The sequence below is a fragment of the Vipera berus genome, assembly GCF_964194415.1.
Source record: "Vipera berus genome assembly, chromosome: Z".
NCBI lineage: Eukaryota > Metazoa > Chordata > Lepidosauria > Squamata > Viperidae > Vipera > Vipera berus.
In genome coordinates this window covers 77751637-77769249 of record NC_138205.1, presented here as the reverse complement: position 1 = coordinate 77769249, position 17613 = coordinate 77751637, and the positions used below count along the sequence as shown (strand labels likewise).

Here is a 17613-nt window from a genome sequence, read left to right as displayed (position 1 = left end):
CCTTTTCCAGGCCTGATCAGGCCACCGGGGGCTGCGGAAGCGTCCCTCGCCCTCAGATCCGGGCGGCAGCAGGAACCGTGGCAAAGAGGAGACAGGTCTTTTCTAGGTGAGTCCGGCGCACCAAGAAGGGAGGGGGAAGCATGCAGTATCTTAGTGGGTCGGGGAGGCCTTGGGGCCTGTTCCATCACTAGGTCCTACATGGCCTTTCCTACCATGAGATACCTCATGTTCACTTAACGAGCTGTGTGCATTTTAACGATCAAGGGAGTGATCTCGTTCAAGGTATGAGATTCTACGAGTTTTTGAGTTAGGCGTGGAATGGGCAGGCTCCACTCGTAACTCGGGGACTACCTGTACGCCAAGCAAATAATTCTAGTTGCTGATATGAAATTAACTTTGAATAATTAAAATTTAATTTTATTCAACTAACAATCACACTGCATTTTCCTGGCATGATGATTGTTTGAATCAGTTTATGGATTTGGAATTTTCCTGAGTCATTAAATTATAATTCCCATAGTGATTTCACGTCAATTAAACAAAGCATCTTTTTCTAAATAAATACCATGATGTTTTAAATAGCTGCTATTGGGTTGACAATTTTTTCTAACTAATTATTCTACTATAAACTCATTATTTCTGTTATTTGGTAAAATTAAGGACAAAAACTTTATTGTTGTCACTAAAGATTATAGAAAATAATAATTTACCATTTCTGGTTGTAGTGCAGGCCTGCACAAATCATCAGGGGAAAGGTCCACATTGAAAACTTAAAAATTCTCATGGGCTGCAAATAATAGAAGTATTTGCCAGTCAGCTGTTCCTTGGCTAGCAGAGTGGCAGAAGTTGTAGTGGCGGGCAGCAGTGGCTCAATATTCGCTACTTTTAAAAAAATATGGGCATAAGGCTGCTTGGAGGGCCACATATTGTGTAGACCAGTTTTTATGTGTACCATTTATTAAAACTATATTAAATCAGCTATATTTCTCCTCTATGGTACATAGTAGTTTTTTTCTTTAAATGAGCAGCATGAGTATAAATCATAAACCTCAGTAAGATAAAGAAAATTCCTATTTGCCTCTATACCCCTTCTAATCTATCTAGTTATTTCTCAGATTGAAAGTGTACGTTACATTGATTGAACTGAAATTTAAAAATATTTATATTTTGTGGGAGGGAGGTCCTTACTTTCTTCTTGTCACCTATATTAATGTGTGTTTGCTCTTTGTTTTAGAAATGAAGAGAAGAACAAGAAACCAGGAATGCCAGGAACACCAGGTTCTTGTGACCTGGAAAAAGCTCTTCGAAGGTTGTCCCTTCGGAGGGAGAATTATCTGTCAGAAAGGAGGTTTTTTGAAGAAGAACAGGAAAGAAAGTTGAGAGAATTAGCAGAGAAAGGGGAATTTCATAGTGGTTCCATTACTCCAACAGAGAGTATTATGTCATTTAGAACACACTCCGGGTTTTCTGAATTTACTGGCTATTCAGGAATATCTATCAGCAGTCGTTCATATCTCCCAGAGAAGCTTCAGATTGTGAAGCCCTTAGAAGGTGATAATAAAGCTCCTCGGCCTTTATCTATTTTCCTTTGTGACTATCTGTGGTCTCTTCTCCATCAGCAAGAAAGAGGAAATCTTTGTAATACATACTCATTTTACTTTAGAGGTAGCCGTCCTCGGTGTTGGTTTGAACTCTTCTGAGGATAGAAATTATCCTTTTTTTAAAAAAAAGTAATATATGCTATGTTTCTAATATATTCAGTAGAATATTTATAGTTTTTAGGGATTCATTTTGATTTCCTATATTAATTTAGATATTCCTATATCATTCAAACAGCAAGAAATGTAAACCTAAATTCCACTGATAGGATGCAGTGATAGTGCATTGAATTTCAACATTATAGGACTATTCACTTTCATGCACTTCTGTGCAAACTAAAACTCTTGCTACATTGCAGTGTTACAGTCTGAAAGTGGTCCTTTGTTGCAAGAAAATTCAAGATAGCACTCAGTTCAAAAGCTCAAGTTGCTTTGTCTTGATCTGACAGGCCATTTGCTTCACCAGAAATAGGCGTCCATATACAAATCTTCTTTTTAGTATTAGGGTGTCATTTCAAATCAATGCTATTCTTTCATCATCTGAATAAAAAAATATCTGCAGCCAGATTTCTCTATTACTCTAATAATACATACTTATATTGTTCCGAAGCCACACACAGCATTTCATTGATTAAAATGTAAGATTATGATAACATAACCTATTTTTCAAAAGAATTGACACACGTTAAAAAAAATGTTGCAATAAATGTCACTCAAATGCTTAATTTTGGGTTTGGGGTTACATTTTTGGCATTTTATAATATGGATCTATCAAATCCACCTTACTTTTTATCTGTAAGCTATTTTAATATGTTGCAATTTGCATCAAAATTGGAAGATTCCACCAGCATAGCTGAACCAATATAAATAATCTCTTTGGCTTTTACAGAGTGCTTATTAAAAAAATTAAAATAGTTTAGAGAAGAGATAGCAGATAATCAACTTTCATCTCTTGATTGCTAGTATTGTATAGGTTTCTGTCATCCAATTTGTTTTCTTCAATAAACTTTCAGTTTCCATTTTTTCTGTTTCTCTTGATTTTTCACTTTAGCTTCTTTATGTATGTAACTTTTTCTTCTTGCATTTTGTGTTACTGATCATCTTTAAAATTTTACTATGTATATGTTATGCAGGAGATAATTTCAGAATCCTTACATTTTTTAAAGAATGCTCAATTTAAATAATGTTTATGAAATTTGCAAGCGAACTTGGGGAGTAGATAACAGTAAAATATATTTGTATCTGCTATCTAGCTGTTCTCTATTTTTCACTTTGCCTATTTTGTTAAAAAATATATAATTCCAAAGGCACATAATTTCATTACAGCATTTTATTAAAACACTTCTAATTGTAGATTAGTAATAGATAATTTGATTTATAGATGATTGTTTATTATTGTATTTTATTTAATTTATAATGGAAAATGAAATTATTTATTACATCTTAAGAATAAATTATTTATTACATCTTAAGAATAAAGGAGAGGAGAGGAGGGAAGAGGAAAGGGATAATAGACACACACAAAAAACATATGTCTAGATCTTCCAATAATATGAAGAGAGAAACCTAACCTATCCTATCCTAGCACACATTTTAGGTTATATCTCTGCTTAATCTGCACCATGGGTCCTGGTGCATGTATAGTAGACCTCTGCTTCTGTGGATCTGGTGCTTAGTGCCTGCTTTTGTGCTGCTATGGTCAATGCCTTTTAGTCTTTTAGGTCAATGTCTTTTAGTCCGGGGTGAACAAAAAGTAAGCTACTAGATTTGTTTTTGGTAAAATCAAGAGTGGGAGGTAGGCCCAATCCATAAGAATATTCCATATTACTCTTGGTGTAGTAGTTAAGGCACAGGGTTACTCATCGTCTAGTGGTCAAACCAAGATCCTGGGAGTTTTAATTCTCCCTTAAGCATGAAAGTCACCTGGATGACATTGCACAATCCCTCTCAGCCCCATCCACCTCAGAATGTTGTTCTTGGGAAAATAGAAAGAGGAAGGAGTTTTAGGTGTGTTCGTTACCTTGAGTTATTTATAAAAAATAGTAAGGGTGGAATATTTTTAAGATGGTAAAACTGACATTTTTACTTTATTGTTTAGTTGTAAGAAATGATGCTCTTTTCCCCATCTGTCTATCTAGCTAAGGTAACTTAGAAATTAAGGAATAGAACTTTTCAGCGCCCTTTCTCATCCACTTTCCTGTCTACATTAAAAAAGGCAGAAATGTCACAAAACATTTTTGAACTCAGTTCAATTTTTAAAAAATTTAAAAAACAGAACACAAGCCCATGTTCTTTGTATGGATAATTAGTCAATATCTTTCTATGTAGGGTTGATAATCATTTTTATTACATTGAAGTAAATTGGATATATTTCTTAGTCAACATATCAGAATCATTGATTGAGATGGAGGCCATAAAAATTGAATAAGCAAACAAATAAAGGATGCATTGTGAATTTGGTCTGAGCAAGTTTATGCCTTCAAGTTGGTCTTGACTCCTGGTGATTGCCTGGACAAATCCCTACAGTTTTTTGGCAAGATTTCAGAAGTGGATTACAATTCTCTGCTTGCTAGAGCTGAGAGAGTGATTGGACCAAGCTCACCCAGCTGGCTTTGTGCTTACAGCAGAACTAGAACTCACTGTTCCCTGGTTTCTAGCCTGGTACCTTAACTAGTACACCAAACTGACTTCTCAAAAACACTATTTCTATTTTGTCCTTAGTAACAAAAGTGATCTAAAACAATATTTGATACTTGCAACTGAAGCTACATTTTTATGAGGTTTACCACTATGATGATTTCTTGCAGAACAGTTTGAAGCAGTTGTGACACTTCATCTGAAATTAAGAAGTAACTACATATAATGAGGATTATAAGCATAATTCAAATTTCCATACTGACCTGTTTGTTCTATTGTTTTCCAAGGTTCTGCCACACTGCATCATTGGCAACAGCTTGCTCAGCCTCATCTAGGAGGCATCCTAGATCCAAGGCCTGGGGTTGTTACTAAGGGCTTCCGTACTCTTGATCTTGATCTGGATGAAGTGTATTGCCTTAATGATTTTGAAGAAGATGAGTCAGGTGAAATTACATACAAAGGCTTAACTACCTCGACACCGATTCAGCACACAGAGACCTCAGGTGAGAGGTCTCAGGCACAAGTGACTGTTTCAGACAGCAAGAATTACCCAAGTCGCTCTCAGGCTTTCCCAGAGGAGATGCAGGAACCTGCAACTGACGATGATGAGGGGTCTGGTGAGGGAACCTCATTAAGTCCAGCACAAGTGCCATGTTTGCAGGATGTTGATAATTGGGCCATTCTCACATCTCTCCAGAGCAGCATCCATAATGTTGCTTCATGTTTAACTTCTTCATGACAGTGCACACAAGAATTAACATTAGCCAATTTCTGAACTGTGATTTCTAACTATTACTGTTGGTTGTTGTTTTTTCAACTCAAAAGAAGTGCATGATCCCTATTTTCTTTAGTTTGATGAGAGAAGGCTGCTAAAAGGATGCAATTCATTGGTGTTCTCAGAAAAAAAGAAGCCAGTTCTTCGTTCTGGGTTTGCATGAGGAGGTTACAGTTTTGCAGATTGCCATTATTGGTGTGTTGTAATGCTTATATTCTAAGATTGTTATTTAATGTTTATCTAAAAACAGGGTAATTGAGAGTAGGTGGCAGAATTCCAGCATTGTTACCTGTAATAATAGGAATTCCTTGAAATCAACCACCTTGGTTCTTAGGATGAAATTACATATTGACTTAAATGGTGTCAGTTTTTTAAGACTATATTTGATAATTGTGGAGGGAAGACTGAGGCTAGAAGGCTTGCTGTTAAAAAAGAAATATCCAGAATACCTGATAAAAAACCTCTCCTGGGATCAACTGTAAACTGCTAAGACTTTATATATCAGTTCTTTCTTGCTAATATCTAGCTGTGAACTGTTTAAGGCCAAACAATGGAATCATTATATATTTTTCCTGCCAATTATTCTGACTTTTTGGGTCAGTCTCAGAACTATTTTTATATATTTTTCTAAAAGTTAGAATTTTTCTTTATATTCTGTATGCTAAGCAAGGTTATCTGAAGGATAAGGGTTAATTGTGTTGTCAGAATTCACAAGAAATCATGTCCAGGTTGTTGCCTTAATTTTAGCAAATGTAGCAAATGAAAAGGCAGCATAGTTGAACACCTGAGGTTTTTTCCCCCAAATCTTTGCACATTGATGACAAAAGAGTGGATGCTAAAGATACAGAGATCAAATGTATATATTGTTTTTAAGCTTTCTCAAATGAGCTTTCTAGTAGTAGTTATATTCCAATGTTTCAGTATTTTGAGGGCACTGAAATTCAGCACTTTACAAATTTGGGCATTTATAGGACAGAAGGTAAGTATATATTTGTATTCAGGAAGCCATATTTTTCATTCTTAATTCAGTAGCAAGCTACCTCTGTGTTGCCAGATATCACTCCTTGGAAGTCATCTGGCAGGTGCAGATTATGCAAGAGCAGGTTGAAATTTTCTCTACAAGGCCTAAACAGAAATGAATCAGAATAAGAAATGTTTCATTTCATTTCTCAGCAGATCTGTAGGCTACTTTATGGCTTAGAAAAACAGCAACCTAGTATTGATTGATCTATAAAATCCAATACATGGGCAATTACCTGCATAAGTGCTTGATGACTTGGGAATAGGGGTAATACTGTATGATATTTGAATTAACTGATAGAATTTAAAATATTGCAGCATTTCAACTTCTTCATCATTCTGTCTTCTGATTTACATTAGCCCATGTTCAGATGTCCTGTTTGAAAAATCTGCTGATACATTAAATAGAGAACTATGTTTGTTTCCCTTGGTGGTATAGTTGACTGCAAAAGGATAAAAAGACAAATTATGAATCAACAGTATAACACATAAGCTGTGACTTTTGCACTTGGATCCAATATTGAGACCCACGTATGAAGGGATATGTTTATATGCCCGACAGCACTTTTTGTCATGGCTGTGGATTCCTATCTTTGGTAATTGAAAAAGATGCCAGTTTCCTCTTTAAAGAAATAATCTAAAGTGAAACATTTTTCAACACTGGATATAACATGTTCCTAATTCTGAATGGTTACCATTCAAGAGCTGTATTTTTACCTATATTTCAGTAAATGTAATAATGAAAATGATTTTCATAGGTGTTCTTTTGGCTTTTTTACATACACTTTATACATAGAATTGAGAACTCTTATGAAAATGCAGTTATAGAATGGGAAATTCTTACTGAAATCTAAAATAAACTATTACTATAATTGTATTTTGGTAAGTTCAGTAAATCTTCAGTATGTGAATGAAAGGAGATCATTTTATTTTATTTAATATCACTGTGATTTTCTGCAAAAGAAAGTAATTTGAGAAATCATTTGTTGGCTGGAGAAAAGGACAGTCCTTTCAACATATACTTAAGGGTTTTCCCCCCAAAATAAATAATAGCAAAACCTCATTGTCGATCACAATGTTATCCTTTTTTATATGTTGGACCAAAGAACTTATTGAGTATTTGTTGGAGATTGTATTGGAATTAAAACCTGACATTCTTTTCATTTTTGAATTGTTTGAGATACTGATCACTTACAGGCAGCTCACGGTTTCCTGGCAGAGAATACTGCAGCCATATGAAAAGCTGATTACTGGAGGATGCTGTCCAGGTTTCTCTGAGTGGTATCTTTGCAGGATTAGTCTTTCTAAATGTTAAAAAATTATTTCTCTTTCATAGTCAAGAAAGCTCACCCACTAGGCTCAATTGCTACTTTTAGCAGCCTTTTCCTATCTTGTATATTAATAATAATGAGCTGGGTCTACTTCGCTTATTGCAACAGGTTTCTGCTAATAAAATTCCTTAGTGAAAGAAAATCAGTGTTTTTATGAAATGGGTAATGCAGACATGGAGATAGGTGAAAACGTTTATCCATTCTTTAAATAATTGTTTAATCTAAAAATTTCATACTCCTTTATTCTGCTGTCATTTGTTATCTAACACTGCACTGCTTTTTTCTCTCTTAAATTTAGCTTTTCTGTCCATATAATCTTTTTCCATTATTGATTATTTGAGATTTTCTCAAATATTTTAACCTGGTTACACTTGCACAGGGAATCATGATTGCCATAACCCTTAAATATCAATTAAATGCATTGTTTGCACTAACCCTTGAAGCAACAGTATCATGCATTCTTAAGGCGATATAAATAATTTTTGAACATTGATGCTGTATTAGGGTATTAGTCATTGGAAAAGGCAGAATATCTGAAAGTGGCTTACAGAAATGGAACATTTTTTTTATTTTGAGCCACCTCATTTTATTAATACTTTCTCTTTAAAAAATCTCCCTATTGCATATGCAATAACACTTTTTACATAATTATCTTCATTATATGTTTATTTTGCTACCGGTTTTATAGGAAATATAGCCACAATAAGCATGTATTTTTCTCAACCTTTCTGTAAATTTAAAAAGATTTTGTGATAAGATATCAGGTTATTGTATATATATCCTATCATATAAACAGTATTTTAGAATGTAGTCATGTCAGAAGAGGCTAAACAATCACAGATATGTTTCTTGTGCATTTTTAATCATGATAACGTATTGAAGGTTTTTAAACTCATCTGCACTCATGATGACTTTGCAATTGTACTGGATTGCTTCTATGACTGTTGATGGATGCATGACCTTTTCAGTTTGTGAATTGCTTTGCAACCAAGGGTTATCCATAAAGTATGTCATGTTAGAAGTGAAAAAATTGGCAATAAGCAATTTATGACACTGAAAACAAAGAGTAATGTTGACAAAAACATGGTGCCTTCCCATATTTGCTTTCTTGCTCTAGTCCTATGATCCCAAGAGGTCAGCAGGTGCTTTTCATTTTTTGTGTCTGCTTGCAATTTACACAGGAACATCCATTTTCCTTAATAATCCTTCATTTCCCAATACTCATAAGTGTTCTTGATAGGTACAGTAGTTGTAGTTATCCTTACTGTATGCAGTGCTTATGGGTTGTTTTTTTTAGAGATTTGCACTAATTAAAATTATACTAATTATACTAAAATAAATTAGAACTTTAAAGCATTATAGCTTGAAGGAATGATGTAGATCAGTTAGTAGCAATAAAAACAGTATGAAATAATAATACTGATACTCCTGACTTATGAACGTAATAGAACCTGTGCATTATGCTCTTAAGTCATGGTCGTAAATAGATCAGTCACATGACTAATCTGATTTTACAACCTTTTTTGCAACATCATTAAGTAAATACCATGATTGTTAAGTGAAACAATGGTTTGCTATGGGCGCAGTTTTGCCAAAAACTGGAAATAAATGCCGTTTTTCAGCAAAAACATTGTAAAACACATCACATGATCATGGGACATTGCAAAGGGCTGTAAATGTATGCTGCATGCTGACGTACAGTCACATGATTATGAGGGGCTGACCATTGTAACTTCAGATATGTGTCATAAATAGCCCCAAGATAGGTCTTTTTTAAATTTTGAATGGTCACTAAGCAACTATTCATAACTCTATGATTACCTGTATTGATAAAAGTGATCATATGGCCCAAGTTAAAGAGCCTGGAAAAATAAAGAAGTTTTATGAAGTTAACAAAACTATGTGCCAGACGAGCCAATGGGAAAACTTTAAGTTAGCCTGCTTTCATTCCTTGTGGCCTGCTATGCTTCAAATAGATTGTCAGTGAAATTGTTTTGATATTCAATCACAGAAGACAGGCTAACATATTTGTAGATAGTTAGGTAATCAGTTGTGATGCACACCATGAAGTGCTTTAATATCAAATGTACCAACTACCAAAAAATGGTAACTGAGGCCATAATTACTAATTTTAAATAGTACAGTATAACGACCCATGAAAGAGCTTCTCTGGAGTGGTGCCTGCTGTATGGAATAGCCTCTGTCCAGAGGGCCCCTATCTTCTTAGCCTTTTAGGAGGCAGTGAACACTGAGCTGGTCCCCTAAATGCAGGGCCAGGATATGAGTTGAACCCAGCACCTGTGTTGTTATATACTTAGGGTTATCATGGCACTTTGGCTGGAGTGTGATAGATTTTTAATTGGCAGTTTTTATTTTCACTATTGTTATAAGGAGCTTGATGATTGTTAGCTACCGGGATTATATATTTTTTTGCCATGGTTATTAAGCCAATCATGTGGTCATTAAGTGAATCATATGGTTGTAAAATAAATGCTGCTTTCCCCATTGATTTTGCTTGTCAGAAGTGTCCTGGGAAGGTTTCAAATAATGATCACATCGCAAATCAGGAGACCATGAGTTCAAGTCCTGCCTTCACCATGAAAGCCAGCTGGGTGAGTTTGAGCCATCACTATCTCTCAGCCCAACCCACTCACAGTGGTGTTGTTGTGAGGAAAATAGGAGGAGGAAGTTATGTTGGATATGATCTCTGGCTTGAATTATTTGTAAAAATAATAAAGGCAGGATAGAAATAAATAAATGACTGAAAATACACACCAGTTGCCAAACTCCTGAAATTTAATCATATGACAATGGGGACACTGCTATAGTCATAACTGGAAAGAGTGGTCATAAGTCATTTTTTCAGCATCATCATTCCTGAAACAGTTGTTAGATAAATAGTTTTTAAGTTGAGAGCTACCTTTACATGCTTGCATGAATCACTCAATTGTAAGAAAGCATAGCATGAATCCAAAATACATTCCCGTGAAAAGGAAGATTTCTGGCATTCACAAGATACTTGGCTCTGCCAAAAAGTTTCACGAAGACGAACACATGTTGGCAGAAAAGGATAGATTTTTACTGAGTATTGGTTGTCTCCTACACTACTTTCTATGCTCTTTTGGATGATTTCCAAGCGTTGTAGAGATGATTTTCAAGAACATAATGAATTACATTATATTCTTTTCAGCACTTCTCACGAGAATATATAGAATTTTAAAATTGAGGAGGTGACTTGTTTAAGATGACATACTTTATGGTCTGTTTAACTGCATTTGCACCCTATAGCAATTTGTAAATACAAATTTGGTTTTTTTATGGTTCTATAACCTGTCTTGTTGCAATACCACAAACATAAGCTATTTGTCTTATATTCAGATTGATTTAATTGCTATCTGGTACAGCAGCAGGTGTTTTGTTTCCATTTCAGATGGAGGTGGAAAATGCTGCAGATGGGCAGTAGTGGATCCATGATAATTATGCTGGACACAAAAATAATACATAAACAGTGATCCAAAGCTACTTATTTGTATGTAGCAAAGGTATATGAACCTCTAGATTATCAGTTCGTTTGAAGGGGAAATTATAGTCATGTCTTTCAATCAAAGAGATGATAATCAGATATGTCGGTGTGTCATAACTTGAACAAAGGAGATATCTAAGGACCTCTGAAAAACAGTTATTAATGTTCACCAGGTTAGAAAAGATTATAATACTATTTCTAAAGGGTTTAAATACCAGTCCACTGTCAGGCAGATTGTGTACAAATGGAGGCAATTCAACCCTATAGTTGCCGTCCCCAGGGGTGGTTTGGCAACCAAGATCACACCAAGGAAAAGGTATGAAATATTCTAAGAGGTCACAAAGAACCCCAGGGTAATATCTAAGGAACATAAGTTTTCTCCTACACTGAGAATGTCAGCGTTGATGAGAACAGCATAAGGAGAACACTGAACAGCAATAGTGTGCATCGCACTGTTGCAAGGAGAAGGCCACTACTCTTCAAAAAGATCATTGCTGTTCATCTATAGTTTGCAATATATATATATATATATGTGGATAAGCCTGAAGGCTATTGGAAGAATAGCCTCCAGCATTATCTTTGGCAAAGGGCAAATCCTGCATTCTGACAAGAATTTTAACCCATCTGTGAAATATAGACTAATATCATTTGTGCCTATTTTGCTGCCTCTGGATGAGGATGTTTTGTCACCATTGATGCAACTATAAATGCTGAATTGCACTAGCAAATTCTACAGAAAATATCTGCCCATAAACTCAAGAGAAATAGGTATATAGCGAAACCATAACTTCAAATATATAAATTATTTAACCAAAGAATGGTTAGAACAGGAAAGTTAGTATTTTGGAATGATCAAATTAAAGAGTCTTAGTCCTTGAAGTGGGCAGTTCATGTAAGGAAGCCCATCAACAACCCTAATTTGAAGCTAAGCTGAATGTCCTGCAAGCTGATGTGTAGGACTGATCAATAGTTATCAGAAACATTTAATTGATATTAACACTGCCCAAGAACAATACACCAGTTACTGAAAAGTTCACATAGTTTTGCCACATAAAAATACGTAACTTTGGATCATTTTCCTCAATAAATTGATGTAAATTGATGAACCAAGTATGTTTTTGGCTCCCTTGTTAATTGGGTTCTCTTGACCTAGTTTTAGGGCTTGCCTGGAAAACTGATTATGTTTCAAATCATATTTATGCAGAAATATTAAAAATTCAAAAAGATTCACAAACTTTTAAGCACCGTTGTATGCACTATTATTTTTGTATCCTAAATTTTTTTAGTGTCCCTGGGTCCATTACTGAATCAAAGTGATGAGATACATTTGCCTGGATCAGTGTAAAAGAAACTGAAATATACGAGTTCTAGATATTGCACATTTTTATTAAGAGTCAATTATATGTGGCCCATAGAATAAAACCGGCTAATATAGATTAAGATATTATATTTACTTTTTACAGAATTAGCACATAACTTCTTTGTCCCCATTCAGTACTTCTAATAATACAGCAATAAGATCAAATGGGTAGAATTTAAATTGTTTAGAATTGGGGCAATTTAGCATGATAAATAACTACATTGTTGCCTTTCCTAAGTGATATGTTCTACTATTGGGAATTACCATACCAGAGTAATAAGTGGGAAGCAATACTTTCTGTTAGTGGCCACCCTAAAACATTCGTATCTGCTGAGAGTCCTTACAGTAAGGACTGTCCCTGTAAAACAAAAGATGTGGCAAGTTAACAAGACTCCTCTCACAGATATTAATGTATCAGAGGAGCTAGAAAATAAAATGATTTAGATATGTCAGATATTTATTGCACAGATCACAAGTAAAGTATCATATCACTTTTCCATCTGTTAATCTGAATATATAAAAGTTCTTTTAATATATAAATGCAAATAATGTTCTCTCTTTTTAATGTAGTACATCATCCTGGGAAGTGCATGTCACAAACCAACTCCACATTTACGTTTACCACTTGCCGTATTCTACATCCTTCCAACGAGCTCACACGAGTCACCCCAAGGTAAGGGTTTTCAGAGAGGTGTTTTAGTTTCTAAAAATGCAGAAATGTTAAATAAGCAAGATACATTTAACAATTGTGTTTGACACTGTCTCAATTTAACTTACACGTATATAGCCATCCAGAATCTGTCAGCTGGTTTCAGTTGATGTACACCCGGTACAAGTAAAAAAATTAGGATGCCACTCTTAATCCATGATATTCTAACCAAAACATTTTTTAAAAATGTATTTCCATGTCATTGCAATTCTCGTTGGCAGAGTAATAGAAATTGCCTCTTTCCCACTCTGGTTTACACTCTCTTTCTGCTTCTGTTACCTTTTCTTTTCTAGCTGCCTTCCTGCTGCCTCATGTCCCTATTTGCAGGATAAAAATTGCAACTTCTCCAAACACTCCCTGGTGCATGTTAGAACGGCTGACTTCATTACATACATACAGTATGAGAAACTGGACCAATCCGATACTGCTTTTTGTTATACTTTTTAGAATAGAAAAGATTCATGACCCCCTCCTGCTTTGCTGCTCAGGTTGTCTCACTGATCTTGAGCTATAGACCCAAAGAGAGGGCTTGATTGGTTCACCTTTCTGCCACTCTTCCTCTTTAGCACTTAGAAGCAGCGATATATCTTTAAACAAAAACGCAATCTCCAGTACCATGGGATTACTACCTATCAGTATAATGAAATGAAGCCAATGAAGAATTTTCACAGTTCAGACCAAAACACTATTTTAAAAATGTGAAAACAGTGTCCCTTGTGCTCCATAAGGGAGCTCGTGAGTGGTACTTGATGAAAACAGGATGACGCACCAGTCCCTCTGACCTTCTTAATGCCACAGGAGGCTATCAGATGATGCTGTAATAGCACTGAAAAGGGTGTGTTGAAATGTTTTGCTATTTTTTTTTCACCTTTCAGGAGAGTTAAAAAATGAAGATGGGAGCAGGAATGCTTTTATTTATTAATTCTTTATGCCACCCATTTTCTCTGTATGGTGACCCTGTGCAGCTGTTCCCAACAATAAACTCCCTTTATATCCTTAAACCACTGTCTCCCAAATTTAGCCAGTTCTGTTAAATGGAAACAGCAAAATCTCAGCATGTGAAGAGGACATAAATGGAAGGCTGGGAGGATAACACCTGAGCGTAGACTTGGGCTCCTTACTTTTGTCTTGTTTATTAAAACTTAACTATGTTTTGTGCGATGTTCTCTATTAAGTGGAGACATATTACTAATTTTAATTCATTTTTATACTCTCATAGGTTTGTAACTGATGGTCATCTGTATTATTATTATTATTATTTCTGTATTATTGATTCAGAACCACAGTATTATCATGCAACTGCTGGAGAAGAGAATCTCCTTAAACTATGAATGATGCTTCTTCACAGGTCATGTGAGGAAGACGATGAAACAGCTTTATGTCACCTTATGCTGAGAGGAGATGTAGGGCACACAATATGACCAGCGTGAGAGGGGGTGAGCAGCACAGTCAGCAACCTCTATGCTGGCGGAGTCTCATAAGAGGAATGCTAGTGTTCGTGGCATCAGCTAACTCGAAGACTTCTTATCAAACTCATTCTCCCCCTTTCCATTTTAACATTTAACATGAAGTGACCTAACAAAAATTTCATAGTGCTGATTTTATAGAATCTAACAATAATTGGGGATGTAAAGGAAGGCCTTCATTTTCTTTCTTTTTTAAGAAAATATTCTGGACATTTCTTCTTTCTTGAATCCTTCCTCCTCCTCCTCCTCCTCCTCCTCCTCCTCCTCCTCCTCCTCCTCCTCCTCCTCCTCTGTATATTAGTAAAAGGACTGTTATCAACCAAGATAATATGTATGTTTGCAGGTATGCTTGACTTAAAACTGTAATGGAGAGTACCCATTGCAGTTGTAAATTGTAGTGGTCATTAAGCAAAGTGCCTACATGATCACCTCACGTGATCCCTGCCACAATCCCTGCTCTTCCCATTGTGGTCACTAAGCAGAGCATGGGGTGCCACAGGAGTGGAGAAAGCTCTGGGTGGTCTTGCCCAGGCCTTCACTGCAGCACCTCTCCATCTCATACATGCCATTGGGCTGTCCAGGAAGTGGGTGCAATTTGGGAGTGGTCACAATTCATTGGCGCCTGTTTCTAGGACGGCGCCAGACGACCTCTGTGTAAGAAGGCTGTCTGAAGACTTGGCTGCTTCCTAAAGAAGATCTATGGAAAAACTAAATGGATTGAGTTGTGACAGAGGATGGGGTGGAGCATTTGGAACCCAGCAGAGCAGAGAAGATAGGTGGAGAGCTCCTGTGGTAGTCATAAGATCAGGGGGATTGTCAAGTGCCCAAATTTTGTTTCTTGTGACCATGTGGATGCTGCATTGTAAATCCCTTTGTTAAGTGCCATTATAATTTTGAACAATAGTTGAACAAATAATTGTCAGTTGAGGACTATTCATAATGAACCAGGTTAGGAATACTTGCTACAATACCTTATGTAGCAGTATCGATGCATTTGGCATTTTAGAAAGCTGAGAATTAATCTAGCACTAAAGAGTTTAAATTTTAAATTAGCTTAGAGATTGTTGTTATTATGGGAAGGATTGCAAGAAATACTGGTGTATTAAGGTGATGTTCAACTGGGAAACATGTACACACACTTTGATTAAAAGTACAGCTGTTAAATTTTTAGTAAATACTCTGAAACAGAAAGTTTATTCACATTGGTTCTCCATCCATGGGTGACTTCTTAATGGCAATATTTGTGTACAATTATTATTTGAAAGACCTTGAAAAGTTGATTATAGGTCATTGTTGACAAATGCTTGAGGGGATTTGTGTCATGAAATGGCTTAGGCCGCAGTTCAGGCACAAGACACATAATAAAAAATAGGGAGAGAGAGAGAGAGAGAGAGAGAGAGAGAGAGAGAGAGAAATAAACTGGAATCTTTGAAAAGTGTAGGTCACATTGTGGGACCTGATAGTAAGAGGAATGGCTGAAACTTGGCAATAAACACATTCAACAGTGAATTATAATAAAGAAATGGATAGCATATTGACACAAAATTGTAATTGTCAGTTGCTCAGGACATATACAGGTGGTCCTTGACAATTGATCCCAGAATTTATGTTGCTAATTGAGAAATTTGTTAAGTGAGTTTTGCCCCATTTTACGAGGTTTTATTGCTATGTTTGTTAAATGAATTACTGCAGTTGTTAAATTAGTAACATAATTGTTAAGTGAAATTAGCTTCCCCATTGACTTTGCTTGTCAGAAAGTTGCAAAGGGGGATCATGTGACCCAGGGATACTGCAACCGTCCTAAATACGCACCAGTTGCCAAGTATCTGAATGTAAATCACATGACCATGGGGATGCTGCAATGATTATAAGTGTGAAAAATGATCATACATCACTCTTTCCAGTGCCATTGTAACTTCAAATGGTCACTAAACAAACTGTTCTAAGTTGAGGGCTACCTGTACTTCTATAATTCCAGCGAAGCTAAATCTTAAATCCTTGACCTATACTCTCTCCATTCAGAATTCACATCAGACGCCAGGACACATAGCTACCTCCCTCTAATTTGCATTTTCAATAAGAGCAGCGATTTCTTGGAATGTTTCAACTATGACTTGGTAAAATATTGTGATAAATTCCACATTGTAATTTCTCAAAGACATTTCATATAGTAGTAACTGTGAGAGGGACCTTAGAGCCCTAGTGGACAATCACTTAAATATGAGCCAGCAGCCTTCTGCAACTGCCAAAAAAGCCAACACAGTTCTAGGCTGCATTAACAGAGAGATAGAATCAAGATCACATGAAGTATTAATACCACTTTACAATGCCTTGGTAAGGCCACACTTGGAATACAGCATCCAGTTTTGGTCACCACAATGTAAAAAAGATGTTGAGACTCTAGAAAGAGTATAGAGAAAAGCAACAAAGATGATCAGGGGACGAGGCTAAAACATAGAAGGAACGATTGCTGGAATTGGGTATGTCTAGTTTAATGAAAGGGACGCGGTGGCTCAGTGGGTTAAGACACTGAGCTTGTCGATCAGAAGGTCAGCAGTTTGGCGGGTCGAATCCCGAGTGCTGCGTAACAGAGTGAGCATCTGTTACTCGTCCCAGCTTCTGCTAACCTAGCAGTTCGAAAGCATGTAAAAGTGCAAATAGAAAAATAGGGAACACTACGGTGGGAAGGTAACAGCGTTCCGTGCGCCTTTGGCATCTAGTCATGCCAGCCACATGACCACGGAGATGTCCTCGTACAAGCGCTGGCTCTTCGGCTTTGAAACAGAGATGAGCATTGGCCCCTAGAGTCGGAAACGACTAGCACACATGTGCGGGGGAACCTTTACCTTTACTTTATAGTTTAATGAAGAGAAGGGTGAGGGGGGACATGATAGCAGTGTTCCAATATCTCAGGGGCTGCCACAAAGAAGAGGGAGTCAAGCTATTCTCCAAAGCGCCTGAAGGCAGGACAAGGAGCAATGGCTGGAAACTAATCAAGGAGAGAAGCAACCTAGAACTAAGGAGAAGTTCTCTGATAGTTAGAAAAAGTTATCAGTGGAACAACCTATCTCCAGAAGCTGTGAATGCTCCAACACTGGAAGTTTTTAAGAAGAGACTGGACAGCCATTTGTCTGAAATGGTATAGGGTTTTCTGCCTGAGCAAGGGGTTGGACTAGAAGACCTCCAAGGTCCCT

The 17613-nt window shown here is 36.4% G+C and overlaps 1 protein-coding gene across 5 annotated transcripts in view; it reads left to right on the top strand.

Annotated features, from left to right (window-relative positions):
* TRAK1 (trafficking kinesin protein 1) overlaps window positions 1-17613 on the top strand; it is a 130670-nt gene that overhangs the window by 98469 nt on the left and 14588 nt on the right. For 2 of the 5 annotated variants that reach the window (XM_081343760.1, XM_081343758.1), the window contains 3 exons: window positions 1235-1551; window positions 4523-4738; window positions 12815-12917. In XM_081343760.1, coding sequence (XP_081199886.1) covers window positions 1235-1551; window positions 4523-4738; window positions 12815-12917 — 636 coding nt within the window. Of the gene's footprint in view, window positions 1-1234; window positions 1552-4522; window positions 4853-12814; window positions 12918-14301; window positions 14390-17613 lie in introns of all 5 variants that reach the window. The other 3 variants (XM_081343759.1, XM_081343757.1, XM_081343761.1) reach the window with 2 other exon arrangements.